At 34.2% G+C, this 16,798-nt stretch overlaps 1 protein-coding gene across 4 annotated transcripts in view; it reads right to left on the bottom strand.

Moving 5' to 3' along the window:
- EPC2 (enhancer of polycomb 2) overlaps positions 1–16,798 on the bottom strand; it is a 114,142-nt gene that overhangs the window by 23,061 nt on the left and 74,283 nt on the right. For 2 of the 4 annotated variants that reach the window (XM_088794580.1, XM_088794581.1), the window contains exons 4-8: positions 10,709–10,915; positions 4,620–4,768; positions 3,718–3,850; positions 2,104–2,205; positions 1,382–1,573 (exon numbers count right to left, since the gene is read on the bottom strand). In XM_088794580.1, coding sequence (XP_088650706.1) covers positions 1,382–1,573; positions 2,104–2,205; positions 3,718–3,850; positions 4,620–4,768; positions 10,709–10,915 — 783 coding nt within the window. The remainder of the gene's footprint in view (positions 1–1,381; positions 1,574–2,103; positions 2,206–3,717; positions 3,851–4,619; positions 4,769–10,708; positions 10,916–16,798) is intronic. The other 2 variants (XM_019737477.3, XM_019737479.3) reach the window with 2 other exon arrangements.

Here is a 16,798-nt window from a genome sequence, read left to right as displayed (position 1 = left end):
GGCATCATTCTTAAATGGCAAAACATCACAGGCTCTCATTATCACCACCGATATAACACTAGCATCTATATATTTATCTACCGTGTCATATTCTGACTTAAAATTCTTTAACAATTTCCCAATTACGTGTAACGTAGATAGAGGTCATTTGCTACCCAGCTAGAACTCCAGGCATCATTCCATCATCCTTTCTTTCCTTTGTGTTTATGTTCCAGCAATGCCAAATTACTAGCAGTTGTCTCTAATGTGCTGTTTTCTCTGCCTAGAGCCCTCTCCTCTCTAACTGGAAAACCACTACTCGTTAGGACATTGTTTTCCTCATTCCTTCAAAATGGTCATTTAATTAATGTTCCATGGCTATTCAAAGTCCTGCCTGAATATAACTGGGTGATCTTCTGACAAAAGTAATGAATTATTTCATTAAGTGCTTTTCCAAAGCACACTAAATTAAACATATCTTTGTGCATTTGTTACAATGCACATGAACGCTGAACTATTATCTGGGATAGGAAACCTAAATTAGACAAAAGAATAAAAAAATATATAATCTAGCCAAAGGATCCATTTTATGTAAACTCTAGATTTTAAACAGTTATAACAAAAAGTGTTTTGTAAACAGTCTTGCTTCCAAATGTATCTATGGTATTGGTTTTTAAAATTTGTTTCTTTTGAAGTAAGTCAGAATGTTAAAATATGATAAAGCCTGTTTATTATAGTATTCTCTTAGGTTGCCTATACCATACAGAAGAGGAAAAAAAACACACCTGGATATTGCTAGCCCAGGTGCTAAACAATATATGTATTTTTAAAATTCATCTTTTAACATATGAAATAAAGCTCTTGTCTTAAAAATACCATGTATGAAAGTAAAATTAAGATTTTAATTGCAAACATTTTGCTATAAAATTGTTACAATATAAACCAATAAATTATCTTCACAAGTTAAAACTTGAACCGGTTCTTCTAAATCTTCTTTATAATCAAATTGGTATTGTCAAACAAAACAGCAAAATTAACATTAAAAGTTGTTAAAAACAATGCTGGTAGAATATGCTAAAAAGGGTTATGAATATTTATAGTTATGTATTAGATGCCTTAAAATATTGATAATCTTTGGTTTAGTAGTTCCATTCCTAATGATTTATTTTAAACACAGAGGGCAAAGATAGAGATGTTCCATAATAAAATAAACTCTATCCTACTGATGGAATATAACAAAAAATACCATTTCAGTGGCTATATAAATAGTGTGGAAAATGTTTACGCTATACCATTAGGTGAAGAAAGCAAGAATCAACTCTCAGATGTCAATTATGTTTTAAAATATAGCAATATAGAAGACTAGAAGGAAATGTCTTTAAAATAGTTTTAAAACAAGCACCTGTGGAAATTCATCTTCATCTGAGCTGTGAAAGTCATATTGCTTAATGTCACTCTTATTGATCACAGGCACTGTCTCAGGAGTGGGTTGCTGAGATGTTATCAAAGCCTCTGCTTTAGGCTTCTTTGGGTACTTCTTCTTTTGACGAACCACATCAGAAGCCTCTTCTTTCAAAGACAAATGATGAGGGTGCTGTTTACATGACGATTTTTCCCCCAAAGGAAGAAATGAAAATCATTTTAGAAATCATGAAAAACTATACTGCTCTTTGAAAAACATACATTTTTACCAGGAGGTGATTTTGTTTACTGTTTTTAATATGTAAAAATTATGTGATCATAAATTGCAAAATGTTTTATTATCTGCAAGATATGATAAAAATAATTATGGTACTTAAGTTTGCTTTTTATATTGTTATTAATACTTAAACTAAGATGCTAGTGATGTTTTAAAAAATTGCTTTATTACGCAATCCAGCATTTAAAAAGTATTTTAATTTCATTTAAATCCACTGTACCAATAATGAAAATTAGTAACTTTTTATTTTTAAAATAACATGAATTAGATTATGAATTCACTAATTCATTTAAATGCTTACTGCCATTTTTTTTAAAATGTCAATTTTTGGAGAAAAAATAAGCTTATTAACTAGGAAAAAACTTTCGCTTTTTAGAATGTAGAATTACTGCTGCAATAGAACAATAATCGAACTGTTCAAGTACCCCAGAGTTCGGCGTTGGTACTTCAGAGGCCATCTGGCAAAGAGACCGGCTGATGGGGTGGGTTTCTAGCCCCTGCCTCTCCTCAACAGAGCAGCTCTGTTTCTGTTTGAACATACAGGCATTCCTTTTAATAAAAGGGACCTACCCCTTTGAAAAGTTTGAAAACAACTCTTTTAAGCACCAAAGTACAAGCAATATGAAAGGTGTAAAAATATTTAGGAAGTTATACATTTCCCCATGTAGCCCAGATTTTTGTTAAAACTACTGTAGGGTCAAAAATGGTACATACAATGAAAATGCTGCTGAAATGCCAAATTATTTAGTGAGATATAAATTGTTTTATACAATGGGTATAGCTACACCAAAAAGAAAATCCCAACTTCTTAGAAACTACCTGTACCTTAAGGTGGGATGTGTGACAAAGAAAATATAATTGACTATGAGTAATAGGGGAAACCAACAATGGATGCAACCATCTCTCTAAAATTAGTATTTAAATAGAATGAGTGTTTTATTCTTAGAGATGATCGAAAGAATCAATGTATAATAAAGGCAGATTCTGTCAGTAATTTTGGGTTGAGATTTTTATATTCTTTGCCTACCAATCACATACCTCAGGAAAAGCACTGATTTATATAAATGGATTTTAAAAATAACTTACCAAATGACATTTATTACATCGATAATATTTTGGCTATAGAGGCGAGTGTGATTTAAAGCGAATCAGGTAGGTGGGCTAGATGCCTGTGATTAATAAGAAAGAACTCTGATGTTTTGAACTGACATGAGTTGAATAAAAAAGGAGTTTTCCTGCTCCACATTCTTCCTTGACCTTTAAGAATGAACCCATGAAAAATGAGGATTGTGTCTACTTTTAAAAGATGAATTTTCCACAAACACCTAAGTCACTTTTTAAATCTTGCTACACAGTAAAGCTCTATTGCCTAATGCTTTAGTCAATACCTGTTTATTGGTTAAATCTAAGCTAAAATTAAAAGTCTAATTAATTCTTGTGTATCTATTGAATATTTTAATTAATGTACCATGTGAATACTGAATAAATATAATTCTTTAGTCTAAGAGACTAAAGGAATCACTGCATCTGGCTCTTTATGAGGAAGAAACTGTAATCTAGAAGTTAGAGGACTTTTTCAAGTCACTCAAAGTAGACAGCAATGGATAAATGCTGGTTCCAGCAATAATGATGAGAACAAGAATAACTTACAATAGTCTCAATAAGGAAAGCATTAATTTTAGATTTTGATGCCTGCCAGTACGATGCAGGATCTGCTAAGGATAGTGATAATAATTAAAGTTTACCCTTATTCTCTAGGGAAGCAGACTGCATAGTGGAAAGCACATGGTCCCTGGACTCAAACCTAAATCTGCCACTTATTGGCTATTTGTCACACAGAAGTAAATTGATGTCAAAGGTTGTTATAAAGACTAATGAATCATACATATCTCAAATTCCTAGGAAAGTGCTTGGCAAATAGTAAGAAGTAAATACATGTTCATTACTTTCTTCTTTAACCAAACTATACCAAGACAACTGCAAAGACCAATAACTATGATCAATATTACCATACATGCTTCTCCCCGGAGAATATTCACCTTAGTTTTACCGTCTTGGACTTTGTGATGATTTCCATTATGAAGAGTTGCTGGAGTGGCATATAACTCTTTTTCAGATCTATTGATTTTCACTTCATTAAGGATTTCACCACCATAGTCTCCCAAATGATATCTTGAAAAGGTAACAAAATATAAAAAAATTTGCATAGTTTAAAAATAAAGAAAAACTAACGATACCTCAATTAATTAGAATACAACTAATCAAATAAAGCCAACAATTAATCAGAGTATTCCTAAAAGAGAAAATTTATAGGAATAAAGCAGCTCATATTTGGGATTTAGTAAACAAAACAAAAAAATCTCTAAGGTACACAGAAGACGAATTTCTCTCATATTCTATATTTTGAAGCACGAGGAAATGTTTATAATGCTTACCTCAGGAATCACATAAAATTCGGTTAGGTTTAGTATAGTCTGATTATGTAGAAAAATGATGATTACATTAGAGAACAGTTTCAGAATGCATTGAAACAAAAATATTTTCTACCTAGTCAGAAAATAAAATCAATTAAACTCTCACTTTCCTCAAATTTTGTTTAACAGTAACTTTAATATAGAGAATTGGACAAAATGACCTTTAGGTTCTTTTCTAAACAGAATTCAATGATTCTGAAAAAAAAAAAAAAAAAAAAAAAAAAAAGTAACTATTAGAGGATCTATACTACACATAAAAACATCCCCCAAATTTGCACTCCAAATTATAACCCAATTAAAAAAAAACTAGTAACCACAATTCTTCAAGAAAATGTAGATTTTGTTAGAGAATCAATTTCAATTGTTTTAAAGTTAGCAAAAAATAAAAAACAATTCTTCTCATTTGGTTATATTTTGCCCATCATGTAGCTAAAGCTGCCACTGGTGTGTAATAGTATCAATGTTACCTTTTTTCCACAACTTCTAAGGTTAAGTGCAATAATTCTCGTTTTGTTTTTTCTCTTCTCTTAATCATTTCCAAAATTGTTATGGCTCTACTAAACTCTCGTCTCAGTTTCAACATCTTTTCATAAGAGGCTTCATCATTCTTACGATTCTATTGAAAATAATGAAAATTTAAGAAGAATAACAATTAATCCAATTATCCACATTTCCAGCTTCAACAAAATCTTATCAGACCCAAATTCACTGTATAAAAGCAAAATGTTAAAAAAATCATCTAAACAGCAACTACATTAAAAAAAAACCCTACCTATTTAACTCTGAAAATATAAATATAAGCAACTGTCTCTCAATAAATATTCAGAAAAAAATGTTGCCAGCTGTTGAAAAGATGGAATGACATAGAAGGGATAATTCCAATGTGAACATATTTTAAAAAGTCTGCCTAAAACAAAACCTAGTGTATCAGAAAATGTAGTACATTCATTTGGTAGCAATGTATTTTCCAATGACAGAGAGAAACAGTTCTGTCAAATCAAGGTTACCTAAAAATAGCCAAAATGCGTCTCTATTCATCCATTCAGGTCTGTAATTGGGGCTGGATGGTTCAATATACTACAGTGTAAACATTTACAATGGCAAGCAAAGCTTCACTTCAGAATCTCAGATATAAAACTGAAAGTGGGGTATAAAACATCTCCAGGAATGAGATTATAAAACATCTCAAGGAATGAGATTATCATGTTTCAGTATAGTAACACCTCACTGTAGGTTAGAAAAAAAGATTTAGTGAAAATTCTGAATTTCAGAGTATTGTTAAGAAGTTCTTACTTTGGAGTGTAGGAAAGTGTCTGAACAAACTTAGAGTGACAGTCTTGTTTAATAACTAGAGAAGTCTCGGTTGTAATTAGAAGCAACTATTTGTATATGTTACTATTAATGTAAAATATTTTGTTCAATGAAATAGCCATAGAACACTTACTTTGTATTAGGCATGGAACTATTTGTTTAAAAACAGACCATTGCAACTTGTCATGCTATATGTCCACACAGACTGCACTTATATAATCTTTCCATCCTTGAATTAATAATGCAATATGACATTAGAAAGAACCTGAAGAAAGCCATGTTTCATACTGGAGGATTATAAAAGAGAAAATAAAACTTAAGATTCAAAGTTTTGCTCTTTTTTCTTTTGTGTATAGCTTCTTATATTTGAAAATTAATCATCACCTATAAACTCAGTCCCATTAAGGTATTGCATACCAAATATTAAGAAATGCTATGTTAATAAGTCATTCTTTTATCTCATCAAAAGGAAACTAATCTTTTTGTTTCCCCTTCAGTACTATGTGACAAAATGCAAAATTTTAAGCATGATTTTCAGCATTTTATTTCCCTTCTGATAAACAGGCAGCAATCACATCTTCCCATTGAAAAAATGTAACATTACCAACAGCAAATATTAAAGTGTCCACTCTGTGCAGGGTATTGCACATGTCCCCTATCCTCAAAAGGCTTCAAATCTAATGAGGAGGTGACACATACAGATTCAAAACATGAATGATGATACAAGGCTACATGCCATCTGAACCATACTCAGAAGTGCACCAGCACCTTTTAAGATCGCTTCGCTCGTCACTACGGGTCCCTCCCGACTGTGTGCTTCTGCCTGTCTCACTCCTTCATGTCCTGCTCTCTTTAGGCCCAAATAACCACCCTTCCTAATTTTTCCTTTCCTTGGTCCTATTCCTTTCTACTTTTATTTTTTTGAAATAATTTCAGATTTACAAAAACAGTATAAAGAATTCCCATATAGTCTCCATCCAGATTCACCAAATGTTAATATTTTACATATGCTTTCTTTCTCTGTATGTATATACATACATACATGCACATATATGTGTATATACATATATGTACATACAGAGGGTGCCAAACAAATACATATTTTTTAAGAAAGGAAAACTGTATCAAAATTGTAATACTCAATATATACAGACAACAAAAGATGAATACAAGTCACGTTTGACTTCTGCAATTACAAGAGGTGCTTGAAGTGGTTCCCATCAGTGTCCAGACACTTATGATTACAGCAAACTACTGCTTGAGCAACGTTGACCAAAGTGTCCACTTGTGTACATTTTGGTACACCAGTATGTGTATATATGTGTATTAGGTTATGGACTGAATGTTTGTGTCCCCTGAAAATTCGTATGTTGAAATCCTAACCCCGCTGTGTGATGGTATTTGGAGGTGGGGCCTTTGGAAGGGGATTAGATATGAGTGTGGAGTCCTCCAGAAGGGATTAGTGCTCTTATAAAGGAGACCCCAAAGAGTTCTTTCCCCTTCCACCAAGTGAGGCCACAGCAAGATGACCACCCATGAACCAGGAAACCGGCCTACACCAGACACCGCATCTGTCGGTACCTGGATCTTGGACTTCCTTGGCTCCAGAACTGGGAGAAATAAATATCTGTTGTTTAAGCCACGCTGCCAGAAAAATTAAGATATAATGCCCCTTTATCCTTACACAGTTTAACGTGTATTTTCTAAAATCAATGATATTCTCTTAGGTAATCACAGTACAATTATTGAAATCAGGAAATTAACGTTGATATAATTTTACTAGTTTACTGATTTAACTTTTTATCAATTGTCCCACTAATGTCCTTTATAGCAACAGTCATATAAATACATAAAATATATATAGAGAGAACAATTACATCTGTCACTATAAAGGACATTAGAGAGATAACAGTTAATTTTTATTATTAAAATTCATTAGTAGTAATAAATTTTTTTTCTAGTCTAGGATCTGATTCAGGATTAAAATTGTATTTAGTTGTCATGTCTTTTTAATCTCCTGTAATTTGGAACAGTTTCTTTGTCTTTCTATGGTGATCATGATATTTTTGAATAGAGGCCATTTATTTTTATAAAACGTTCCTCAATTTGGGTTTCTTTTATGTTTTTCCACAATTCAGGTTTTACGTTTTTAGTAGAATTATCACAGAAGTAGTATTACATCTGTCTCTCAAGAGTTAAATGATACCTATTTGTCTCATTACTGCTGATGTTAACTTTGATCACTTGATTAAGATGATATCTACCAGGTTTCTCCAGTCAAATTACTCCTTTTCCTTTTTTAATCAAAAAGTGTGCTGTGGGATTCTGTATCTTGTTTTTCATCCTATTTCCCCCCACTAGTTTAGTATCCATTGATTCTAACTTTTGCCTGAAACAATTATTATTACTAAGGTGGTTGCCAAATGGGGATTTTCAAACTCCATCATTCCGCCGACATTTTTAAGTTCAAAATCTACTATAAAGAAATGTGTACCTTTCTCTCATCTATCAATCATCCATTCGTTCATCTATCCATCCATCCATCCACGTCTATCAGTATGGACTCATGGGTTACTTATATTCTATAGTTGTCCATTACTCCACTTATTTTGACACTCAAACTTTCCCAGGTCTGATCAGTGGAGTCCCCCTTCAAGCTGGCTCCTGAGGCCTTCTGACATGGCTCCGACATTCTTTGGTCTTCAATCATACTCTTATTTTCTGACATAGCAGAATGTTCCAAGCTTATCTTGATACTTTCCCAGCCCCAGACCTGGAATCAACCATTTTTCTAATGAACTCTGGTTCCTTTTAATGGAAAACATTATTTAAAATCAAAATCTACAGGCTAAGCATGCCCACTACTACTGAGTGTCACTGCTTCTAGACGCTCTCACCAAACAGAGCTAGGAAATAAGTACCGTGTATACACATGCACAGGTCTCTAATTCTAGCTATATCAGTATTAATATCCGTAAGTTCATACTTTCATCTTTTCTATGCTTTTAACATGGCCTTACTCCTGTATTCAGATCTGCTTCCTCTCAACTGCCAATTCCTTTCTTCCTGTTCCAGTTACATACTAAGTTTAAGTTCAGACCTACCGCCAAATCTCTAGGGAAATGGTTCTCAAACGACTGCACTTTAGAATTAACTATTGATCTTCCTATAAACAAAGATAATTCACAGGTGATGGCTATGTGCAACCAGACCAAGAACCACTACCCTGTGAGTTTCCTCTCCTGTCTAACTTGCTTCCTCTGGGCCACACAGAGGGAGAAGTCGCACAGATGCTAACAGCTGTATCTATGAGGTTAAATGTATTAAACGTAAATGCTGAATCAAGACTTGCCAAACAACGCATTCAGACGTTCTGGTCCCTTAAGACCGCCTCATTTAAACATGTCCTAAAGTACTTAAGCACTCCCAAATTAGTTTTGTGAATTAAAATTAAATTCTAGACTACTAAGCAAGTATTTCAGAAGTGCTTTACTTTTTCGCCTTTGTATCATCTACACAAGTGTTTTTACTTTTGTGGAAATAGAAAAGGAAGCAGAGAATCTCTGTTAGCTGTGTTCATTTTTGCATCCCAATGCTTGCCCATCTCCTAAACACCTAAGGAGTATTATTGTTGATTGCTTTCCCAACTTTCTCATTTTGAAACACAAGGATTTCTAACCAGAAACACCATGCGTGAACAGGAACAGTCTTTGGTCCCACAACTGAAAACAGAGAGGAGTAAAAAGACTACTGGGAAAAAAAATGTTCCACTTTGCAGAGGAAGACAAAAATAACAGACAAGACAAAGGGTAGGACTTGGAGTGTCAGGAAAGAGCTGGAGCAGTCATTCCACAACAGAGAAGCGCCTAAACTAAGGAAACTATTCCTCGCAATTCTCAATATGCACTGGTTAGACAGTAGTGATTTAGCCTATTTAAGAATTTAAACATTTAGAGTATTGTTTCCATGTCAAAAAATACTGCAAATTTTCAGTACTACTTCATACCCATTCACTAAAAGTCAACCAACAGTACTTTCCTTTCAAAAGACATTGCTAAAAGTCTATGTTTTGCAATATATCTGATTCAATTACAATTCTTTTAAAAAGCAACTGGTAGTTCCGATTTTTCAACAGTTCAGATAAACCTTTTCGTCCTCATGTCCAAGAGTCCATATTTATAAAGTTTTAGTATATTTACAAACGTATCTCATTTTTGTCTTTTCTAAGTAAGGCACTAAGTCTTCATAAAATATCTTAGATTTCCATAGCTAAGAACTAAAATGCCAAACTGAAAACTTAGCCCCGGTTAGGGAATGTCATTTACATCTGGGAAACCAAGAAAGAGTTATATAAACTCTGGTTGTTAACCAGTAGGGTTTCTCCTAAAATATACTATCCCTGGCAGCTGTTATGCCTCCCAGCTGTTACATTAACAGCTGACAAGGACAAGCTTTCAATGTTAAGAGAAACAGGAATCCACAGATAATGCTTTGCCTCCGATTGTAATTCCTCATGGTTTTTACATTTATGTTCCTAATATTTCACAATGTTAGAGAATGTATTACCATAGATGGTGGTTACTTAACTATGAGAAATGGAAAGCAGTGAATACTCCTCTGAAATAATGCGTTCCTCTATACCATATCATTCCAAAGCATGAGGCCCTAATTCTCTTACTTAAAATTCTGGCTCACACTGCTTCTGAAAGCCAGATGGGAACAAATCCATCAATTTGAAATCTGACACAACTGACAATTTAGAAAAGGAGAAAAAGATTTCACTGTGTTACTTCTGACTGCTGGCAGAATAGGCTTGAAAGTGAACCTTTCCCTACTTCCCACGACCCCATAGTAGCTAGAGGCAGTAAAGCCCATTTTTCCTTGCAAGGATTAGAATATGATTTCAAAGTAACTATAAGCTCTTAAGCTTCCAAAACAGAGGACATGTATAGAATGTATAGTTTACTGAAGAAATCAAACTTTCCGAGGTACATAAAGACATATAACTCCTCATATCGCTTCAACTGCAAGTCTAAAATGGTATGATCAATAGATTTAAATAGGGATTAGATAACTATTGTACACAACTGGCCAATAGAAGCTACTTTTTAACATCAAGTTCAACAATGTCATCAGCTCCCCTTTATGTTCAAAGTATTCAAAATTATTCAAGTTATTAGCAGAAAAAAATATTGGTCTCAAATACTATTAAGGTACATTCAATTAAATCTAATTTGCACATTACCTTTCGAGTTTGCATTTTCTCTGTTCTCCTCCGAAAGGCAACATATGGATCATTGTTCGTAGAGCCATCTCTTTTCTCTTGTTTTATCTGAGGAATGAGGGAGGGCCCTCTGCAGTTTTTACGTTTTCTCACCCAGTAGTCATATACGGCTTTAATAAGGTAATCATCTTCATTTAGCAGCAGTTTTGCTTCTTGAAGTGTTACAAGCTAAATGAAAAATACAACATGTCATCGACTACAATGTTTGAAAACGAGAAATCAAAGTTAAACTATACCTATAGAGGAAAATGTGATCAATCTAACAATTATGATCAGATATCATGATGGCAGCAAACAATTCAATTCACTCTAACAAAGGATTTATTAATAAAGAGATTTATCTAAAATGTTTTATTTTATCCTGCGAGGTAGTGAGCACCACTACTTAAAATATTTAAGAAGCCTAGAGGAATGAGAGTTGGGAAGACTACAATAGATTTATGCCTCAGGTAACTTCTTGGACTACAAGACATGCAGGGTCCCTGAAAATTCTGATATTCTATGATTCTACACATTTGAGGATCTACTAGCTTTCAACAGTCTCTTAGCTTCTGTGGTTTGTTTATCAACAGAAACTAGAAGATATAGGTTTCTTCTTAAACTCCCTCCAAAATAAAAGATGAATATGCTCTATTATATTGCAACTAAATATAAAATGCCGTTTGACGTTGTAAAAGGACAAACTTAGCGTATTTCCAGAAGTATTAACACTATGCAACTTTGAATTTCTTATACCAGTTACATATAAAAGCAATTCCTCTCTCCAAGGCGGTTATATACTAGAGAATCCTTGTTCTCAATGCTCCTTCTACCAATGACATTGTTACATCTGGGACAGGGGCCCTAGAGTGGCTCCTCTAGGAGCTCTGACACATTGCACCCAGTATAATGGTGACATACCTCAAACCAAGGTTTGTAAAACTTTGCTTGGTCACATCTGTTTCCTTGCTCCTTATGAAGATCAGAAAGGACAATCCACTTTAGCAAGATGGACTAGGGCTAACGCATACCCATTTACAGTGAACTTTGGGAACAGATCATGGAGTTTTAGAGCTAGAAAACCTCCCTGATATTTTCCCAGTCTTCACTTTTATCATTTTAGAGATGAAGATTCATTTCAAATTAGGCTGAGCTATCTCCTAAGACATGTTTCCCTACAACTCGGAAATGAAGGAAAAAATTTTCTCACTCAAATGATAAGATCAACATATCAATTGATCTACAGGTGGTATGAAGGCATCTGAAAAAGACATGATCTCACCAAACACATTTCTGATATGCTCTGACTCGTACTGGCATAACTTCACGGAACAAATGCAATCATCATTTGGACTTCCAGACCTAGGATGGTGATTACTAGGGCTAATTAGTTGGTTTCTTATATAATTTGGCTGCCCAGGTAGTTTGACCACAGGAAGAGACTACACTGACAATGTCAACTCAAGTATTCCAGTCCAATTACACTTAGTGCATTAAAATTGTAAGTGGCCATTCTTCAGTTTATTCACTGTCTCAGTGGGGTCAGCTTAACTGCATCTGAGAGGCTGAGTAACTTGGTCTTTACAGTGGAGGGCCAGAGCCTGGAACCTGAGATCAAAGCAAAAGAATCAGTATTTCCAAACATCAACTTTCAATGGGCACTTTCCTCCTGTCGGCTGAACTTCTCTGGAATGGTGATGTATACTCCCACAGGCTACACGGACAGTGGTACAGTAAGAGTGGAGCTTTCTGAAGCTAATAAAATTCCACCTCATGCTGACAGCATCATAGCATCACTGGCAGCTCTCGTGCTCTGGGGACCAAGGGAAACAACGCTGTGACACGCTACACATGCTTCAGCTGTTTGGCAGTTCTGCTTCTGATAAAATTTTGTAACCTTCACTAATTAAATCAAGAATGTACTTTAACCTTAGACTGGGAAGGGGGGTAGGTCTCTTTCCATCAACAAGCAGAGCAGCAGTGTTTCCTATATAACAGAACTATCAAAATAACACCGCTTCCTACCGTCCCACAGGAGGTGTTAGGGGATGAAAACACTGCCTCAGATTTCCTTCTCTGGGGCTTCTTGTTCCCGTTAGAAATGCCCTTCTAACTGTTAAGTACCCTTTTTGTATCTTAGGTAATAAGAATTCAATACACAGCTTACAGTTAAAGATCCTGACATTTCTTTCCAGTGTTAACTGTACTTTCTTGGTCAACTGCTATTTTTATGTCGTTATATAGCAAATTTTTATTTTATGGAATAATCTTGGTTTTAATCATTCTGTGAAAATTATCTGTAGCTGTTCCAAGGCAACTAGTCCTGTATCACGGCATCACTATTATCATGGTGACAGCATCAATTTGAGAGGACAAGAATTATTTGCTAATAAAGTAGTCCTATTATTATGTCACATGATTAAAAACGCACAAAATCAGAATTCTATTACTTTTATACCCTAAGAAAAAGTTCTGTCACTTAGCTCTTTGTCTACTAGAAAGTAGTAGAAATCAGTATTTAACTAGCAAAGTGTCTGCGGTAAATTTACTATTCTCAAGACATCTCTGAGTTATTTGATTTACTTACTTTAGGGTTTTGGGGATGGGAAGATAAAAATTATTCTACCATACGGCCTTTTCTCTTAGACTGCTACTAACTCCATCAGGACAGGATCATTTAATTTGTTTACATACAAAACGCATGATCTAACAATTTAAATATATATAATTTTAAATATGCAAATGATCAATTACATGTAAAAATTAAAGTTTTTTTATATGTAAAATAGTCCATTAAGCAATAAGTAGCTAATAACCAATGACTACCACCCCATCATTATGTTACAGGTTGTGAGGAAGGGATAGAAACTTAAAGATAAATCCACTACCTAAAGAAACTTACAATGTACAAAAAAGGAAAAGGAAGAAATACCAATTAAACAGAGAACAATGTAAGAACTTGGGAACTCTGTATTAGTGCAATGAGACACAGCGCAGAGTCACAAAAACGCCATCTGGGACTGCCTGTGTTGGTAGCTTAAGATGCAAGAATTCAGATGACAGATACTGAAGAAAACAGCAACAAGTAAGACGAAGAGGAGAAATGGAAGAAGAGACGAAGAAAGGAGACACAAAAATCATGAAACACGGAGGTCAAGAGCATTCAGTAAAAACGGCAGGGATATGAAGTAGAATAGAGGCTGAAAAGAGGCTACTGGATGACAATTAGGAGGTCACTGGTGACTTTACTACAATTTCAGTAAACTGAAATGGATCATGGTGACTAATCTTTTGAAAATTTAATTATGACCAAAAAAAAAAGGAGCAATATAGGGACCCTTGGCACATTTTTGGGCAAAGAGAAGATTGAATAAATGAGAGAAGAGATAACTGAAAATGAAACATTCAAGGAATATATAGGCACACAAGGATGCGTTAGAATTAGAAACCTGGGGAGTAAAGGAAAGGGGTAAAAGACATGTGATTCTGAGTTTTGAGTTACTGGACAGAAAAAGAATACATCATAGGATCATCTGGAGTTGAGAAGATTAGGAAAGGTTAAAATTGAAAGGTCTGCAGAGATGCCAACAGGCAGCATGAAGAGAGAAAAAAGAAAATCCTAGAGCTTGAGAAAAGAGGTCAAGGCCAAAGGTCACCCACAGAAACGCTCGCTGAGGTGATACTACCCCAAAATACATAGAATAAGAATACCAAGAACAGAATTTCAAGAGACCCTGATATTTGCAGGAGTTGAATGAAAAGGAGCAGATAAAAGAAAGTAGGAAGAGATGGTCATGGAAAATAATAAGAAAAACCAGAAGGGGATGGATTGTATCCTAAAGACCAAAGGTGATGACAGTCAAGAAATAGGGAGAGCTCAAATAAAACAAAAAGGATGCAGACTGAAAATAATCACAGCATTTAACACATTTAACAACAGGAGTTTTCAGTAATGACCACTGCACTAGTCTCCACAGAATGATGGGGGCAGAAGCATTGTCTCAGTCTATCTTCTATGTCTTTCTCTACCAACCTAGTAAGTATTGGTGTTAACCACAAAGTTTATTATTCCTTGTCCTTGAACATGGTACTATGCTAGCCCCCAATAAGGAAAAAAAAAAGAAATCCATGAATCTGCACATCAGGGACTTGGACGGAGGGCAGCCTTTCAGTATCTTTAATCCTTGGTTCTAATAACAGGACCATTATCTTGTTTCTATGACAAAAACCTCCACCTTCATCCCCAATGCTGACAGCAGATGCCACCATGCTCTGAACCTAGCCAGTCACTTTAGGGCTTTGAAGCTTGCCATTGAGCAAAGACAACTAAAATAGGATAATGACGATCATATGTGGATAGCTAATTGTTACTATTTATATGCTTTTTGTTTATCCTGTCCCCACTTAGACAATAAGCTCCACAAGGGCAGAACTTCTGTCACCTCTCCTGTTCACTAAATAAATATTACTGATTGAATGAAAGAAAGCAATTTACTGAGAAGTGAAGGCTTCTGATGATATAATTTCAGCCACCATGAATAATTTCTGAGCAATCAAAGAAAACAGTAGAACTACTAAAAGATTGACTGAGCCTAACATTGCTAGGAAAATTTGTACATAAAGAAAAACTGAAGCTGTATCTGATGCCAGTGATCAAAATCCTAGAAAAACTGTGAGCACTAACTATAATGAATATCAATTTGATAATTAATACAAATTTCCAATGAAAAAACCAAGACACTCTCTCAAAATGCCAATTAAGTTGAATTTTACAAAATTCAGTTTTCAACATACTTCTTTGGATCGTACACTAGATATTGCTTTCATCAAAATGAGAGGGAAAGACTGGTAGCTAAGCAAGCAGTAGTCACTTTACAATGGAAAAGTTTCTGGAAATGTTCAGAATAGCTGTTAATGCCTCAGGATTCAAAAGACTTAAGTTGGGAGTTGAGGGAAAATAATGAATTCGTATGGGTTAACTACTGAAAAGTTTTAAGTCTATTGTAAGTTTACTGATATTTGTAACTTACTACATTAATAACAAGTAGCATATTAATATACCACACAAGTACACAACAATTATTTTAAAAAATAGCTTATTTTTAAAATCTAATCACAATATCAACACATGCTCAGTATAATAAATTTGTAAAACACAAAAATAGAATAAAGAACATAAAAATCACCAATAATTTCATCACTGAAATATAACCATTGTTGGCATTTTGTTTGACTTTCCTGTTCTTTTATTCTATGCACAAGTATAAATGTAAATGCTTTAAACAAACCTCAGTTTTCCACTTAAACAGTTCTATACCCTGTTTTTGAAATGTAACATAATAAAATGAGAACTCTCCTGTGGCATTAGATATCATTCAAAATAACAATTTTGAATGGCTGTGTGATAATTGCACCACAGAGACAACTTGTAAGTTATTCTAAAGATCTGTTCAGAAATCTTTGGCATTTTCACTAATTATTTTTCTTGAGAATGAGTCCTAGAGGTAGGATTACTAAATCAAAAGGTGTAACATTTTAAGGTTCCTGACATATGCGTACGCTGCCTAATTGCTCTCCAGAAAGACCAAACCATTTTAAATTCTCTATATCATATATATAACTAAGTTCTTCATTACTTTGTGAATAACTTTTCCTTCACGTAAAATTTTAAATAATATACAAATAAGTAAAACTAAAATACATTTAAAATGGTAATAGAGTACCTTAATATAAATCTGAGCAACTGAGCAAGATTTGGTATGAGATGTCTGCCTTAGAGACCCAACCAAGCAAATTTAGTTACTGAAGCACCAAAAAGACAGCCCTATGAAAAGGATCAAGAAGATATTATAATATTGTAACTAGTATTATTTTTATATCCAAACAAGAAAAAAGTCAGAACAGTACTCTTCATACTATTATTCAAAGAAATTATGCTTAAGCATTCAGTTCAAGGAATACTGTAAATAGACATTCTAGTACGTCAGGAAAAGTTCCGCAGACAGTAAAACACAATGTACTTAGGTCTAAAGAAAATGTAAAATAAATCTGCTAATTGGATTAATTGTAAGA

This window comes from Rhinolophus sinicus, chromosome 17, assembly GCF_057876585.1.
Source record: "Rhinolophus sinicus isolate RSI-liver-muscle chromosome 17, RSI-T2T, whole genome shotgun sequence".
NCBI classification, from domain to species: Eukaryota; Metazoa; Chordata; class Mammalia; order Chiroptera; family Rhinolophidae; genus Rhinolophus; species Rhinolophus sinicus.
This window is presented reverse-complemented; position numbering and strand designations above follow the sequence as displayed.